This window comes from Eschscholzia californica, unplaced genomic scaffold, assembly GCF_041429995.1.
Source record: "Eschscholzia californica isolate CP2 unplaced genomic scaffold, dmEscCali1.0.p SCAF_1, whole genome shotgun sequence".
Taxonomy (NCBI): Eukaryota; Viridiplantae; Streptophyta; class Magnoliopsida; order Ranunculales; family Papaveraceae; genus Eschscholzia; species Eschscholzia californica.
The window spans coordinates 21,300,845-21,317,628 of record NW_028238198.1 but is presented as its reverse complement, the minus strand read 5'-3'; the positions used below and the strand labels follow the sequence as shown (position 1 = coordinate 21,317,628).

At 34.0% G+C, this 16,784-nt stretch overlaps 2 protein-coding genes across 3 annotated transcripts; both read right to left on the bottom strand.

Annotated features, from left to right (window-relative positions):
* Positions 1-681: 681 nt before the first annotated feature.
* Positions 682-6,131, bottom strand: LOC147565090 (bZIP transcription factor, putative (DUF630 and DUF632)). 2 transcript variants are annotated; one of them, XM_086651600.1, is made up of 6 exons: positions 5,634-6,131; positions 4,006-5,203; positions 3,770-3,847; positions 2,888-3,102; positions 2,038-2,261; positions 682-1,511 (listed from the first exon to the last, which is right to left on the bottom strand). In XM_086651600.1, the coding sequence occupies exons 2-6, from the start codon at positions 5,045-5,047 to the stop codon at positions 854-856; spliced, it is 2,217 nt and encodes a 738-aa protein (XP_086507726.1). In that variant the 5' UTR covers positions 5,048-5,203; positions 5,634-6,131; the 3' UTR covers positions 682-853. The 2 variants fall into 2 exon arrangements, with proteins under 2 accessions (XP_086507726.1, XP_086507725.1); XM_086651599.1 differs by lacking the exon at positions 5,634-6,131 and having other exon boundaries at positions 4,006-5,567.
* A 1,495-nt stretch (positions 6,132-7,626) lies between these two features.
* LOC147565089 (annexin D8-like) lies at positions 7,627-9,486 on the bottom strand. The gene is made up of 4 exons (XM_086666488.1): positions 9,339-9,486; positions 9,031-9,182; positions 8,612-8,830; positions 7,627-8,285 (listed from the first exon to the last, which is right to left on the bottom strand). The coding sequence occupies exons 1-4, from the start codon at positions 9,406-9,408 to the stop codon at positions 7,782-7,784; spliced, it is 945 nt and encodes a 314-aa protein (XP_086522614.1). The 5' UTR covers positions 9,409-9,486; the 3' UTR covers positions 7,627-7,781.
* Positions 9,487-16,784: the final 7,298 nt, after the last annotated feature.

The following is a 16,784-nucleotide window of genomic DNA, read 5'->3' as shown; positions in this document are numbered from 1 at the left end:
TGAAAAATTTTCAAGTTATTTATAGAGTAAATTTGGTAATTATAAGAGATATCTTAGAGCATCTCCAATGCAAAACTCAAAAAGATCTCTATTCGTCCTATTTGTCGAGTTCCAATTGAGATTCTCACTCATAGGTGGCGAAAATAGAGATCTTTTTTGAATGTCTCCAATGCAAAACTCTAAACTTGTTTTTTTTACTTACGTGGCATGGTTATTTTTGTAAATAAATAATTAGTTATTTTGGAAACATACGAATACTTGATTTCTATTAGTTGAAATTTAGATATTGATGAGTTGGACAATTAGAGATATCTCAACAGGACACTCTATTTCTAGAGTGTGCTTTGAGATGTCTGTATTCCACCCTCAACACATCATCTTTGAGATCCTAGTTGAGTTTTGCATTGGAGATGATTTTTTAAGAAAAACTCAGAAAATCCTATGTGGCACTTCAAGTTTCTAAGATTAAGTTTTGCATTGGAGATGCTCTTAAATATATGAAACTCAATCAACAATATCTTCAAATATCTTAGAATATCTTCGAATATTTTGAATTTTTCTTGATCGTTCGGGTCTCGTCACCCGACCCATAGCGCATATCTCATTAATATACCAACCGCGATACAAGCTTCTCTGAATCATGTCCTTCCATGCCCTCGGTCCAAACTTGATCCAACAGTCTGGCACACTTATATTTTTTATATAAACCCATTACCTCAGAAAATTCAAGAGATCACTGTACCAAAAATTTGAAATTCAAAATCAACAAAAACTTTACAAAAGTATATATGCAGCTAATCTCCATCTTGACTATCAACTTGAATTTGATCAAACCACCATTTCTACACATAATCTATCTACTTGTCCTGCAATTTTCATATGCATTTTTAGCTGTTTCAATTCCCTGCCATATATCAACATACATTTTCACTGATGCTTCTGCAAATTTCGTCAACCCGTCAAGTGCCTTCGTCAAACTTTTATGTATGTTATTCAAATTTGATGATTTAACACACTTCTCATCTTCTTCTCTGTTGTCAACTTCTCCATTGTTTTCTGAATCTAAAAGTTCTTGTTTCTTCTGGTATCCGTCGACATTTTGTGGTACTGAACTTTGTAGTTCAGTAACAAATGCTTTCATAGCTTCTTTGAGCTCCTCTAATGGAAGATTTCTAATACCAACTGACCAATCACGAGCGAGAACAAAAATTGGTGGAGCTAGAGCTCTACGAGGAGAGAAAGACCTTCGTCCTCTTGAACGTTCTTGAGGGAGTATAATGCAGTTTTGAAGCCACCCATTTAGATCCTCAATGTAGGATTTATATGCACTAATCCAATCGGTGAAACTTGAATTGAAAAATTCGAGCTCGTGTTGAAGACAACTAACAGCCTGTTTATAGAACTCACCTTGGGTTGAGGCTTTTGTTGAGCTCTTCACATGGTAAGCTAATGAAATTGTGATGTACTGAGTGTGATGACATTCGAGCATCGCCTTCCACATTCGGATCAATCTACAAAAGTACCACATCAAGGTATGGGTTACTGTCGGATGCATCAATTTAGATATGATATCTGACTCAAGCTCTGATTTAACTAGAGTTAGACTTTAGAATGTTTACTTTTCTGACTCGTCTTAATGGCTAATTTGGGTCCATTTGAGGATGATTCGAATTCAGATGAGTCAGATTCAAATAATAAGGCAAAAAGAACAAACATAATGCAAGTCTGCCTAGTCTGAATCGGATTTGTTTTGGCCATGGGCAAAGTAGTCATTCAAATTTTTTAGTCAATTGGATCATAATTGAGGTGCATATTTGTGACTTAGTGAAGCAAAATCAGCTTGAGTCATCTGTTCCAGCAAGTCAGACGCACGAGTGAAATAAAAAAAACTTCTAATATCGGAATGGAGTCGCTTTAGATCTCGAATCAGATTTCAGAACTGAATTAAAAAAAACAAAGACTACCATAGATAATTTCAAAATGAAAGCCAGATCAGAGCCGTGGACAGATTATCAAACAAGTAAAAAGATAACTTACCCTCTTACAAGCTCTGCAAGTTGAGGTTGCAACTCTTCATCTCTCAATATTTCAATACGCTTAGCAATTGAATCAATAGCATTAAGAGCAACTCTAATACGTGAATGAAGATCTTTAACAACGGCTCGAGTTTTGTCTATCACATATGGACTTGCATCTCTAGCAAACAAGTGCTTGAGTTGGTTGCACTTCCGCTCGTATTCTTTTCTAATGAACTCACTAGCCTGAAAGAAACCATAAAGAAAATGAATGCCAATATCTGGTGTTTAATTTTCATTCATGATAATATTTGGTGGATGACCTTTTCAACATGAATATCATCATCTAAGATCAACCCATTTTGGATTTTGTAAAGTTTAGTGGATAAAAAGACCGAAGAATAAGCTATGAACCCTAACTGAAAATAATGAGTTCACACTCAAAAGTCCGCCAAATTTAAGCGTTGAACGGCTGAACCACAGGTTTTTGTGTTAAAACTATCACAGGGCAACTGAAAACCAACTACTCATTGTTTAACTAATCTATATTGCACCAAAATAACCTATATCTAAGTGAAGCCTAGTTACCAAACTAAACCTAGCCCAACTTTAAAAGATAAAATAGTGAAGTACGAAGCACAAAATTATTTTGTGGAAACATATACATTTGCCGTGTAATTGACATTTTTTGGCTGTAGACTTATTATTATCGAAGTGCTTCTCCGATTGTTTCAAGGGCATTGGTTTTTAACCGCGAAAAACAAGATTATTTTATGTTCAAGATGATCAAAAGGTGCAAAATAGATATACCTAAATGTTAGAAGTATGGACAACTTAAATGTTAAGAATGAAACCAATTATCAAGAAAGTACCTTCACTTCATCGTAGAGTTTTCTCTCCCAGGCATAAAGTCTTTCCAATGTGGATGAATGACTTCCTGCAATCATGCAGAACTCTTCGAGAAAATCACTCCCACTATCATCAACATCATCTTTAAATGCCGGAGCAAGAGGATTCTTAGATGAAGATGATTGTGAAGATGTTGATCTATTCCATGTTATTACTTTTGTCATGTTTTGAGGAGGTCCTAAAAAGACATTGACATATTAGACTGCGATATGAAAATATTATCAACACAATAGCTTAAACACAAATTGTGACCATACTTGACTATAATGAGATGGGAGAATAAGTATTCGGTTATCTATCCCCTCCTTAGTTAATCTGATAATTAACCAATGTTAATGTATGCTTTTCACGAAGTCACTTTGATAGCCTCATTAGCAATTCAATGTCTCGAGAGCAAAAATATATTAGCACGTAGCTAACCAAAATAATATATTGATACGTTTGTGACATCCAACTCAAAACTAATTGACAATGAGTGCACGACCCCTAGATATTATATTCTTGTACATGAGAGAACCCTTTTCCCTGTGGGACTATTCTCGCATGCCCCCCTCACATGTGGTAGTCTTACGCGTATCTTTTTGTTAAGTGACGTGAAGAATGTGTTCCCCTTAGACATAATGACATATGATGTGTAATCCCATCTCGATACCATGTTAAGTTTGTAGACACCAAACAGATAACAAGTAGTCAATGAGTGGAAAGGTCCTAAACACTATATTCGTGGTCATGAGAATACACTTTTCTGTAGGATTATTAATATCACGTAGTAGGAAAATTGACATAAATGCTGTTTTACTCTCGATAATATGAAAAGGGCATCCCTAAGATTTAGAAGAACCTACCACTGGGAGGAAGAACGGATTCTCCTCGGCAACAAGCTAGATGAACAGCTGCTAGAAACACTGAGGCTGGCGATCTTCCTGAGAATACGTACATGTATCATTGAAAGCTCGAAAAACAATAAAATGCGAAGAAAAGAAACTACATTTTACATGCTTAAGTTTAATTCTACAGACCAAAATCCGTAGAAAAAGTTTGAATTGTAAATCAAGGTTCTCATATTGGTTATAGAAGTTACCTTTGCTCTCACAATAGTCGATCCGAATCTTGTTTCCTTCAAGCAATTTAGAAACCTCCTTACCAGATTCAGAAGCTCTAAAGAACTTATGCTCAATATCCTTAATGCTTGAGAGAAAATCTTTAGCTCTGTGAGTAATGAACTCTGAAGGATCTTCTCTTTCCAAAGAAAAATCATTATCTGTTGGTATTGCTTCCCTCTTAGAGATAGAATGATCCAAGCCAGTACACCCAACCAAAATTTCACCTTCCCCATTTCTAATAGGATCAGTCTTGATCAATTTATCATCGTCTTCTCTATCTCGTTCAGAATCATTAAACCTTGGTAAAATCTCACTATTTGATAATTGATCACTACTACCTTTACTTCGAATAGAAGTATTAACTGCAAATTCGTGAACCCTTTTCTCAGATTCATGGCCTTTCGATTCGAGATGAATTTCATTCTTCTCATTACTCTTCAAACTAAACTTCTCCCACTTTTCATTTACATTTTCAAAATTATGATCCAACCCATTTTCTCTAACAAATCGAAAACTCTCCGTTTCATTTGGTTGAAAGAAATCCCAAGAAGAATCCATTTCAGGAGGAGGTGGTGGTGGGTGAAAAGTTAGAGATTCATTTTCAGCAAAGCTATTCAAATTAGGATCAAACTTAACAGTAACAGCAGGAATTCTGTCTAATCTCATATAACTAATGGTAGAGAGAGAAGGTGAACTAGGGCTTTCATTATGAAGTGGTGAATCAGAAGTTTCAGCATTATTATTATTATCATGTTGAGGAGATGATGGAGATGGTAAAGAGGAGTTGGAAGGGGATTTATCAATCTCAGTTACAGATGTTGATAAAGATGATTCAATCAAAATTTCAGCTTCTGCAAATCTTCTTAAAGCAATTCCAATACTTCTTAAAGATTCAATATAACAAAGATGAGCAGCTGATAATGCATACCTTGAATCCATTGCTTGTTTAATCAATCTTCTTCTCTCTTTACATAAACGCATTACTTCACTTTTATCAATTCTAGAACTTGAACAACCCATTTCTTTCTTTCTTTCTTTCTTTCTTTCTTTCTTTCTTTCTTCAGATGATGATTTCACCCAAAATAACCTAAACCCACTCTCAAAATCTGATATTCATCATACCCATTTCATGAAACCTCCTCCATTAACAAGAAGAACTTAATCATCATCCTCAATCTGGGAGAAAAATTTAACAAGGTTAATAAAGAAATAGCTTTTTAACTGTTAAACCCACAAAACCTAAGATGAGATTAAAGAGAGAGAGAGAGAGAGAAAAAAAAAGGGTTTTGGCCTGCTTGAGGAAGAGGGTAGTGGTTGAAAAATCATAAAAACTTTTCTATAAGAGGAATCAAACCATTAATGAATCTAATGAAGAAAAAAAAAATCAAAATGGGTATCTCAATTTAGATTTTTCTCTCTGTATAATGAATCAAAAGTACTACTATGAACATAATATAAAAGTTATATATAATGACAAAGAATCAAAGTGAGGAAGAAGTAATATCTTCTTTCTCTCTCTCTCTTTCTAGATTAGATCATCAAAACCCATAACTTGTTAATGATTTAAATGAAGAAAAAAAAATTAAAGTGGGTAGCTAAAATTTACCTTTCTTGGGTCTTGAACAAGATAGTACTAGTATATTTCTTCATTTACAGAAGTAAGAAAACAAAGATGATGAAAAAAGAAAAGAGAAATGGAATCTATCTTTTACTGTTATAAGGTAGTAGTCATACAAACAAAGCCTCGTAAAGTGTGATTATTTTTAGAGAGAGAGAGAAGGATGATGAATGTTGGAGAAGTTCTCTGTTTTCATTCAATAAAAAATGAAGTTTATCAGACACAGATCTCCCCCCCCTTCTCTTTCTCTCTCTCTCTCTCTCTCTCTCTCTCTCTCTCTCTCTCTCTCTCTCTCTCTCTCTCTCTCGAATGTATAATAAGAGCTCTTCCTTTCTCTCTGTGAAACTTGGGTTTTGTTTTGTTCAAAAAGAAAGAAAACAAGAAGGTAGAGAAGAACGATCCTCTTTTTTCTCTCTCTCTCTATATATTTTTAGGGGTTGATTCCGTTTTAGCCTCCACTTTGTGACCAACTCACCGTTTTCACCCCTATAAGTGTCTGGAAGTTTGATTTGACCCTCAAAATACTTTTTGGGCAGTTATTAATCATTAAACTCTGATCCGATATTTGCATAGAGATGAATGAAAGGAGAGAAAAATTTTGAAATGGAGAAGGGAGTGCATTGGGAGAACAATTGGGAATAATAATCAGGGTTAATTAATTTAACAACTTGGATTTGATTGTGATTGGGTCAGAGGGGTAGATTAAGAATACAAAATCTTGGGTCAGAGCTTGATGATGTAATAACTGTCCCAAAAGGACTTTTGGAGGTCTAACCGAACTCCCGAACATTTGTGAGGGTTAAACCGGTGAGTTAGTTACAAATTGGGGGCAAAACAGAATTAATCATATTCTTAGAGAGAGAAAGAGAAATAGTGTGTGAAGACAAAATAGCCCTTGGTTTTTCCCAAGGAGATGCTTTTAAACCCCACTAACGGCTACCACCATTACCACACACTGGACCCACTGTCTCCAGTGTATTGACCTAGAAAGTCAGCATTCCAAAGCTTTTTCAGCCGTTAGATTTTTTATTAGTGTCAATCTCACGTGACGTGGGACCCAAGTAGCACGTGGTGATCTGAATATACCCATGGCAGCCACCTTCTGTCCACTCTGACAAGTTTGGTGGTTGTGGTAGAATTGGTGGTGGTGGTGTGTCGGTTTGGGTGAAAGTAGCAAAATCTATCCCCAACCACAAAATATAGTGAAACCTAGTAAAGGAAAAATGGTCGGGGCGGAATCGACACAACTTGTTCGTTCGGACAACTACACAAAACGGACGCGTATTTTGATTTTTCTCTGTAAAAATCTATGTTGGTGTCCGTTTGTTTAACTGGACATGCCGGACACTGGTGGGGCAGACATGAGATATACATCGTAATTTGTCAAAAAGTAGGGACATACCCCAAAATTAGCGATGGGGGGTGGTGGAAGTGTCGGAGGTAGTGGTGGTGGGGATACGAAGCCGCTTTTACATTTTAGAAGTTATACCAGTTAGAGCATTTGATACATCTGTTGAAAAGGCCGTCAAAATGCTGTGAAAAATAAATTAAAAGCGCCTCCCAGAAGTGTTAAAAGCACTTCCTCAAAGGCAAATTTGAAAAAGGACATGTGAAGAAAACAAAAGTGCCTTAAAATATTTCATTGCGGAAGTTTGGTGAATATCAACTATTCGAAAGTAGATTTGACATTTGAAGTGTCTTTTAGATGTTTGTTTAAGTTATTTTGGTAGAGATGAAATCCAAAGAACTCAATATTGCCGTCCATTTGATTTTATTCAGCATACTGATGATAAAAATCATGAGATATCATCAAATGAAATGCATTGAATTTTAACTGTCATTCACTAGATTCTAACATATCCCGTACTATATTTCCCATTTTATTTTCTTTCAGCAATCAAAATATCGTACATCAATGTTTTTATCGACATAAAGTAGAAAGACATTATTGTCAATTGATTTAGAGAAACAATAATTCATAGAAAATTGCAACATACTTGTACATTATTGTGAATACTAATGTTTGTTTTATGAGGTGTTACAAACATGACTCAAATGACTAATTTTAGATTAGTGAAAATCAAATTATTCTAGGCCTCAAATAACACACGTGTATATATATATATATATATTATATCAATGATGATTAAGAAATTCAACCAGGAATCCAGCCAATGTGCTTTCAAATTTCCTCCTCACAATACTCTCAAGACTGCATCCACTTTTGCTAGCATAAGCTAGATCAATATCCTTTATATCAAACCCTAATCGAGTAATTATCGTTCGAATTAAAACCTCTCGAACATCAGCATTGTTCAAGGTTCTTCTTATTTTCTTAGCGAAGTACTTGTCTGGATACTGTACACAACGAATTACAATTCTTAGTTCTTTCCCAAATTGCCCACATTTGTTCCGTTTAAGTGATTTGGAGAATTCCGTACCATATAGTTGTTTATAGGAAACAAGAATTGCTTTAAGTTGACTAGTAGATCTTTGACTAATAAGCGAAATAATAGTTTTTGTGTCGATGTTTCGTCCACTTTCCATTGCTTCGTAAAGTGTCTTCGAGTCACACATTGCCATGCTTGTGCTAACCTTATTGTTGTAGAAAGAACTTGATTTTGAAATTGCAATTAAGATCTGCAAAAGTATAGTAGCGCCCATAGATTAGCCACGGTTTTGCACCATTACCATAAGTATCAAATTTAGGAATCTATGTGAATTGTAGTGATGGTAGTGACGAGATAACCGTGGCTAAATCTTATAACCAAGTAATATAAACAATAGGCTATTACTATATTTTGCTTAGTAAAGCAAAAGAAACACAATTTTGTGGCGGAAAATCATATTTTTGTCTCTTCAATGATTTTACTAACAACAAAATTGAATTTCGGTAAAATGCTATTAGCAGATACGACTCCACATAATAACATCGAAATGAAATAATGTCATGGTTTACTAGTTACCTCTTTGAAACCACCATTGATTTTGAGAGCAAGATCTTGTTCGATATCTGAATTGTACAAGGAAATATAAGCTTGCTTTATTAAATGAAGCTCAAGAGACGGCCGAGTGCATAATATCTCAATAACTGTTCCGATAGTGGAATTGGAACCAAATATTCCATTTCTTACAATCTCAGCGTCCCGTTCTTTTGGTTCACTCAATCGAAGATAAGCTGCCCACTGTACAAAAGTTCATACAACATCAGATAACTGAATTCGACTCGTTTGATTTTGCTTAAATTAAATCTGACTCGATTCAGTTCAGAATATAGCTCAAGTAAGACGTCAAGCCTTACACTAGCCATAAATGAAGAAAAAGATAATAGTGAAAAAAAAGTTAAATAATATCGTAAAATTTAAAGAGAAAAAACAACATATACCATGAATTCATCGTTCTTCCTCGAATTATTAATCAAGTGAAGAATATCTTCGGTATAGAGAGATCGATAAAGTTGTCGAACAAGCTTTAGTTCTTCCAAATTCCTACTTGTGAGTATTTGAATAATCTTTTGTTGCTTGCTTATATCCTTCCCTGTTCAATTAAAAACCAAAACAAGATTTAGAAATACCATAAACAATGGTTTGGTTATATCCTAACAAAACTAAGAACATAGTTAAACTTCTAACCAAACAAGTCATGAACAACCCATAATTTAAAAAGTAAAATTTGAGGTAATAAAGAGTTTACCAAAGAAAAAGCAATGAAGATATTGACAATCTAGTTCATACTTCTTAAGGGATTGTAAGGAACTAGCCATGATATGATAGAGAGAGAGAGAGAGAGAGAGAGAGAAGTTTTTTAGATTGCGAAAAGATGATGCAAACTAAATGATGATGATGATGAAAGAGGTAGCACCCAATTTATAGTGAGAAAGGAGAAAAAGAAAAGCAAAGGAATTTCTAGAGTTGAGTTGTTTGTCAACATCTAAAAAGAATATTGATAAATTTATTCTCTCAAAAGCACTAACAAAATGAATTATGAACCGTATAACTATTTTCTTCGTGAAATGCATTTTCTAATAAAATCAATTTGAACCATTAACGTAGCTTCGTGAATGTCTTCTTTCCCGTAAGCGAAAAGAATATTGTACTTTTAAACACTTTCTAGTTTAGGTATTTGAGTGAAACAAGAATATTTATTTATTTTTGTATGGAAAAAAGAAAGAAAGTATATAAATTAAGGAATATATACTTAGTTCCAATTTCAACCATAGTCATGCACCCAAATTTCATTTTCTTAAGCTAGCAACCAATAAAAGTAGGACTTTTAATTAATTAATGATTTCATGTCAACGCCTTTATAAATACAAAAATGAAAAATGTCAAACACTTAGTGGGTAAACCTAGCTTGCTCCTATTCATGGTTGAATATGAAAATAGACTTTTTTTTTTTTTTTTTTTTTTTTTTTTTTTTGTTGAACTATGAAAGTTGGTCGTCGGGTTCTTACGAGTGGGTCGGGGCAACAGGTTGGTTTGATCTACTTCAAGGGTAAGAGCATCTCCAATGCAAGACTCAATCTTAAAATCTTAAGTGTCACCTAGGACTTTAGAGTTTTTTTTGAGAAAAAACCTCTCCAATGCAAAACTCGATTGAGATCTTAAGATGATGTGGAAGCATTAAGTTTTAAGATGTCTCAACTAGAAACTCTATTTTTGAGATCTCTTTTGAGGCTTAAGTGTCCTAGTCATCAAATTTAATGTTTGGACCAATAAAAAGCCTTTCTTTCTCAATCACTTTTTCCTATTAAATGTATGTGTGACATGTGTATCTATTGAAGTTTTTTAAAGTGTTGCATTGGAGAAGGACTTGAATTAGCCACATAGGAAAGAGAATCTCAATTGAGAATTTGAGACTCAACACGTAAGCCAAATAGAATTTTTTTTTAAACTTTGCATTGGAGATGCTCTAAGGAGGATCACACTCGTGATTACCTTGGTTTAACAGTTTGAAAATTGCATTAGGATGGAGAGACAGTACTCAACTGCTCATATGGACCTGACCCAGTAAATCCTCAGCAAGAAAGGGAAAAAAGAGAGAACTAAATAAACAACTTCATTGAGAAGATAAGAACTCCAAGAATGTAGATACACATGTAATTCTTAAAATGAGACTATAATACAAAAAGGCAAACAATTTTCTTTATTGATACCTATCTACTTGAGATACAATTATCCTTCAACATATGGTATATGTGAAAACCTAGACAAAATGAATTATGAATGTACGAAAAAATCGAAAGAAGGGTTCAAGCTTAGAGATAGTAAGGTATGTCAAAATAGCCCCACATAATCAAAGGGAGGTCTCGTGGCCATGTATAGTCTTTCAACTCATTGCTAAGTGGTTTAAAATTGTAAGTTCACAAACTTAATATGGTGTTCGAGCGAGGCACACACGTGTTAGGCTTTGCCACCACATTCCGTCCACGTAACCCAATAATAATACATGAGCTTGGTTCAAAGAAGTCACACGTGAGGGAGCTTGTGAGAATAGTCCCATGTAGAAAAAATGGAGTCCCATTACAAACTAAATTTCTGGCAGTCACTTAATATAGAGAGAAAACTAGGCTATATCGATGAAGTCATGAAGAAATCAAACATTAAGTCCTCAAGATTCGAACTTCAAGTCAACTTATTCAAGTTCGGAGATACATTATCTGTTTGTCCATCTGCAATGACAAAGAAGTATTGTGAAACCCTCAATCAGTAAGGAAAATGAAATAACTGATCTGGAAATATCTAAAAGAAAAAGTTAATACTAATCAAATAAATAATCTCAACCAAAATAGAAACTATAATTACTAGTTTCTTTGAGGACAAGATTCACATCAATACATCTAATGGCAATAATTAAACTCTAGTTATTTACTAATGTACTTCTTTTCTTCAAGTTGCCCCATCATACTGAGATTCAAGTCGAGTGTTGCATTGGAAAGTGTTTTTTTGTTACAAACTCGTAATCTTAGGTGTCAATTTGAATTTTTCAAGTTGAGTGTTGCATTGGAGATGCTCTTAGTGATATACTTAATGTCTAAATCATATTTGTTTTGAGTCTCATTTATATTGATTAGTCTTGTCCACCGAAGACTCGATTTAGAAAAAACAGATGAATACATGTTTCAATCAAATATTTTGGTCGAGTTTATTAATGATCAAAATCAATATGAAGTCTTCTTGAACCCGTTCAGACCCTATATCAGATATTTCGTGTCGTAAATTTTATAAAAGGAAACTACTTAAGAGCATCTCCAATGCAACACTCAACTTACAAAACTCAATTTGACACATAGAACTACTTAGATTTTTGACAAAAAACACTCTCCAATGCAACACTCAACTAGAGTCTCAATATGATGTGGCAACAATAAATATTGAGATACTAAAAGAAAACTCAATAATTGAGTTTTCTTTTGAGTATCTCAACATTTATTGTTTTATCTCAATTGGTCCACATAAACATTTTATAAATTAAAATAAGAACCAAAAGTAAATCTATAGTAAATGTTGAGTTTTTTTGAGTGTTGCATTGGAGATGAATTTTGAATTGAGTATCTCATTAGTGCAACCTAGGAAAGAGAAACTCAACTCATACTTGATACATTGGATTAATTGATTTTTTGTTGAGTGTTGCATTGGAGATGCTCTAAGTTTCAAGGGTTTGGAGTAAAGTGGGACTATTAATGCATTTCCAACGTGAAGGGGGTTGGGGGATCTCAAATTCAAATGTGGAAACACCAGCCTTGAGCCTTTCAATCCGAGAGGCCCACCCTCCCAGTCTCCCAATTGGGAGCCCGGGTTGGGGGGCTCCCAACCCCAATTATGACTGTTGGGGAGTTTCTCAATAGTTTTTGTTTTATTTTTTTTAATTGTTTTTCATTAAAAAAAAAATTAAATGTTAATTATTTTAAATCTTTTCTTTTTCAATTCTTTCTCCAACTTTTTTTATTTATCTTTTCATAATCCTCTCTCTCTATAGAATAATATCAAATTTTTATTTTGTATCTGAAACTAATAATTTATAGTCGAAATTGAAATCAAAATTCTGCACACATATATAATTTGGATTTGGAAGCCCCTGTTGGGAGTCCGATAATGGAATTAAAAAAATTCGAAGGCTCCCAAAATTCAGGGACTCCCAAAATTGGGAATCCGAATCCCTCATTGAACTTGCCCTTTGATAGAACTTAATCTTCCCTTGAATTTACAATTTAAATCTTAATTCCAATTCCATATTTGAGAAATTCTAAAGGCACCCACTTTATTTTATATAGGCCCCATTTATACATGAACCTATAAAAAAATTTAGCTCATCATATGTTACTCGAACTTGTTGCTTGATATAAACTTCTAAACTATCAAGTTATATAGATAATAATATAAGTTTTGCAACAAATGTTCTAACCTACAATAAATTTCACATGTAACCACTTAATGAGAAGCAACAAAACTAAAGGTATCCATAGATTATAGGAGAATATGAATCAACAACTGAGATTAACTCATAAACTTTCTTTTGATTCTTGTTCCACTTAGCACCAAAAAAAAAATCCCAGCAATTATTTGGGATCCTCTCCCAAATCTACCTACAAAATAGGTGGTTGTATCACCACTCTTTAGTCTTTTTACAGAAAATGGGCAATTACTAACTTAGAAAAGGTCCATTTACCTATTCTTATCAGATGTTATTATTAAAAACAGCATACCTATTGCTATTGGTTTAACAGAACAAGTCAAAGAGAATAACTGATTAAGACCCTCTTTTCAAGGCTCTCTCATTCCCATTTCTATCTATATATACTTCCTTGTTGAAGGCCGATTCAACTCGGTCCAATTAGGGTTTCCTCTCTATCTCTCCTCTGAACAATTTAAAATGTTTACCAACTCATTTGCCACCAAAGGTGGGTAGTTCAGTCATGCTGGTTTGTTCTCTTTTCCCTTTTTAATATTTAGCCCCTCTAGTGATTTCATCTGTGGTGAGGGTTAGTTTAACTTACAGACCCCTCATTTGCACCCACACACCTTAAGGATAAGTGAGGATCTAGTCCTAAGACCATCCCGAATGGTCACAAAAATAAATATTCACCAAACTTTTTGGTATTATCAGATTTTTTACTTCAATAACCAAACTTTAAAGATTTTATCAAGTCACTATTCATCACACTAAATTTTACTTTTAGCAAAAGAGTAATTAAAATTACAAAACTTAAACTACAAATTAAAATTATTACGATATTATATCGTTTCATAGGTGACCAAACAGAAATATTTTATAAGGACCAAACACAAAAATTACAATGACTAAAGTGACTAAATGAAAAAATAAATAAATGAGAAAAAGACCAAATAAAAACCCTAAAATGGGGGCCGACCATCCAACCATTTTGGCGGGATGAACAGTGACCCGTTAAATTTGTCGGGTCAGTATGATCGATAACATTGTAAGAATAGTGTTGTTGGGTGCTCTAAACAATGTTCAACAGGACTCTTCAAAACGAGTATTTTTAAAAGGATTTTCAGAAAAGTAACTTAAGGATTGATGAACATTAGGTGTTGAATCGACACCCTACCTCTCGTCAAGATTAGCCCTGAGATTTCGGATGTCCAAAGTGAACTCCAAAAACGTGTCACCACATGCAGGTCACAAGAAAAAGAATCTTATATGTAAAGTCCTTTACATTAACCTTCACCTAACAGGAGGTTAAACATGAAATTTGTGTTCATAATTATGCAGTCGGTCTTGCACGATTGGGATGAGTTGCCCAGTGATCGGCTCGGGAAGAGACCAAGTCAATCTTTAGTGAAACCCCTAATACGATGGTTCCGCTAGTAAATCAGTGGACTTGGCAAAAACGAGTCGAACCTTACAAATTACTAACTCGACGAGTCAGTAAGTTGGTAAGTTTCATCTCTTTCTAAAAAAAACACAATAATATTCTCTTGGGAAATTTTAAAGGTGCCCCTTGTAAGTGTTAAAGGCGCTTCCTTCCTTCACACACTCCTCCTTAGATTTGCCTTGAGGGCACCTTTAATCAGGGCGCCTTTAAAACTTCCCTGTTCATTGTTTTTTCTTTTCTTAAATTTTCTTCGTATCTTTCAAAAATTTCCAATTTATTCTATGTAGCAAAGTAGTTATTAAACTATAGAAAAAATGCTCGACTCGGTTGCCTAATAAAAGAAATACTCTAGTTGGAGACTAACGTGGGTCATTTGGTTCGCAAAACTTGTCTTCTAGCAAGTGAACCGAACTAGTCTATTCGCCAGAATTTTTCTATAAATAATGAAACTTTGGGCATCTCTACTCTTCTAATTCGAGTAATTTCACAAGAGCCCTTCGATTCTAAGATATGAAATGAGGCTCTCCTCACTTGGCCTTAGAACTCCTCTTGCTCTAGTACAAAAGAAAAATGCCATCATTAGGCTTTATTAGGTTGTTTACTTCTACAAGACTGGTCACCATATTAGCCTCCACATATATTGTTCCACTCATTGAGTCATGGGTCCCAAATACACTTCATCTTCTACCATTTTCAAAACAAAAAAAAAAAGTACAAAACACATGCCTCCTAGTGAATTGTCTTTACAGATCCAAAAGAATGTATTAATTTCACAAATTTACTTACAATTTTTAGAAAGATCTCATTTAAGAAAAATATTTTTTGATATCTCGACAAAATCATCCAATAGATTATATATTCCGAAATTGGCTAAAAACTAATTTATACCGTTAGATTTGGAATGAGAGATTTGGTAGTGGTATATTCATATTACACCACTTCAAAATTAATGGCTTAAAAATAGTTTGATCTTCTAAAAATTTGATGGCATTCCTTGTAAATAACCCCAAATAATAAGTTAAATAAATGTTCACTATTTTAAAAAAGAGAAACTTGAAATCCAAATATTATTTAATTTCTTGGGGATGGTATATAAAAGAAGATTATTCCATGTGTTTCTAGGCTATTGAATTTCCGTGCTCCTAATGTTAAAGCATGCCACATTTTGCACTGTTTATTGCCTCATTTATGGGTACATACACACAAAAAAAAAAAAAAAGGGTTAATTTCATTTTTGCCCCTTAAAGATGGCCAATTTATCAAAATGACTTTCTAAGTGCATCCCCAACAACCCTCCATAACGCCATTATCTGGCGTTATGGTGAGGTTGGAGAACCTAACAGCCCTTGAGATCACCATTAATCTACAGGGCTGTGAACAGTAGCTGACCATATCTGGCCGGCTACTGTTCCCCCTCACCAAAATGGTGAGTGGTGGTCTCCTCACTTTTTAATTCATTTTGCATCCTATTTTTAGTTGTTTATTCTTTTTTCATCCCTTGAATCATTTTAGTGTTTGTGTTTGGTCCTCATAAAATATTTTTGTTTGGTCCCCATAAAATAATAAAATGTCGTAATGATCTTAATTTGTAACTTAAGTCTTATATTTTCAATTATTATTTTAATTATTTAATTGTTATCTCATTTTATTTAAAAAGTGAGTATTAAAAACGATAAAAATAAAATTTATTGTGATGAATAGTGATCTGGTGGGAGTTTTGGTGTTTTGTCTTTGGGTTCAAAAATTTGAAAACGCCAAATAATTTGGTGAAGATTCCTTTTTGGTGAGTAAATTTGTGCTAACCATTGGGGATGCTCTAAAGATGACCAACTTTTATTTTGTTCTCCTTTCTATTTTTTATGTCACTCAACCTTATTTGTTTATTTCTTTTTTGCTTTTGTGACCCTCTCTTCAAAGCTATATCCTTTCCTACCTTTGTCATCTCTTTTTGTTGAAAGCTAGTTGTCGCCAGTCTGTCGGTCACCGGCTAGTGACCATTTTAAAAAGACTAATAGTTAAAGGTTTCGAAGAAGGGATAGAAAAGGAAAAGAGAAATCAACAATTAAAGTTGAATACTGGAAAAAATTAAAAGGAGCCAAAATTGAAACCAGTCACCTTTAGGGGGGTAATTTAAGTGAGTTAGGTGTCTCAAGAGGGCCAAAATGAAATTTAACCTAAAAAAAGAAATCATTGGAATAGTATATGATAAAGAAATAGTCAATATATCAACATTTATGGTTTTGACACGTGGGAATAAAAATGGGCTTATTGAGATATAATACATCCGGGTACAGGATATCATT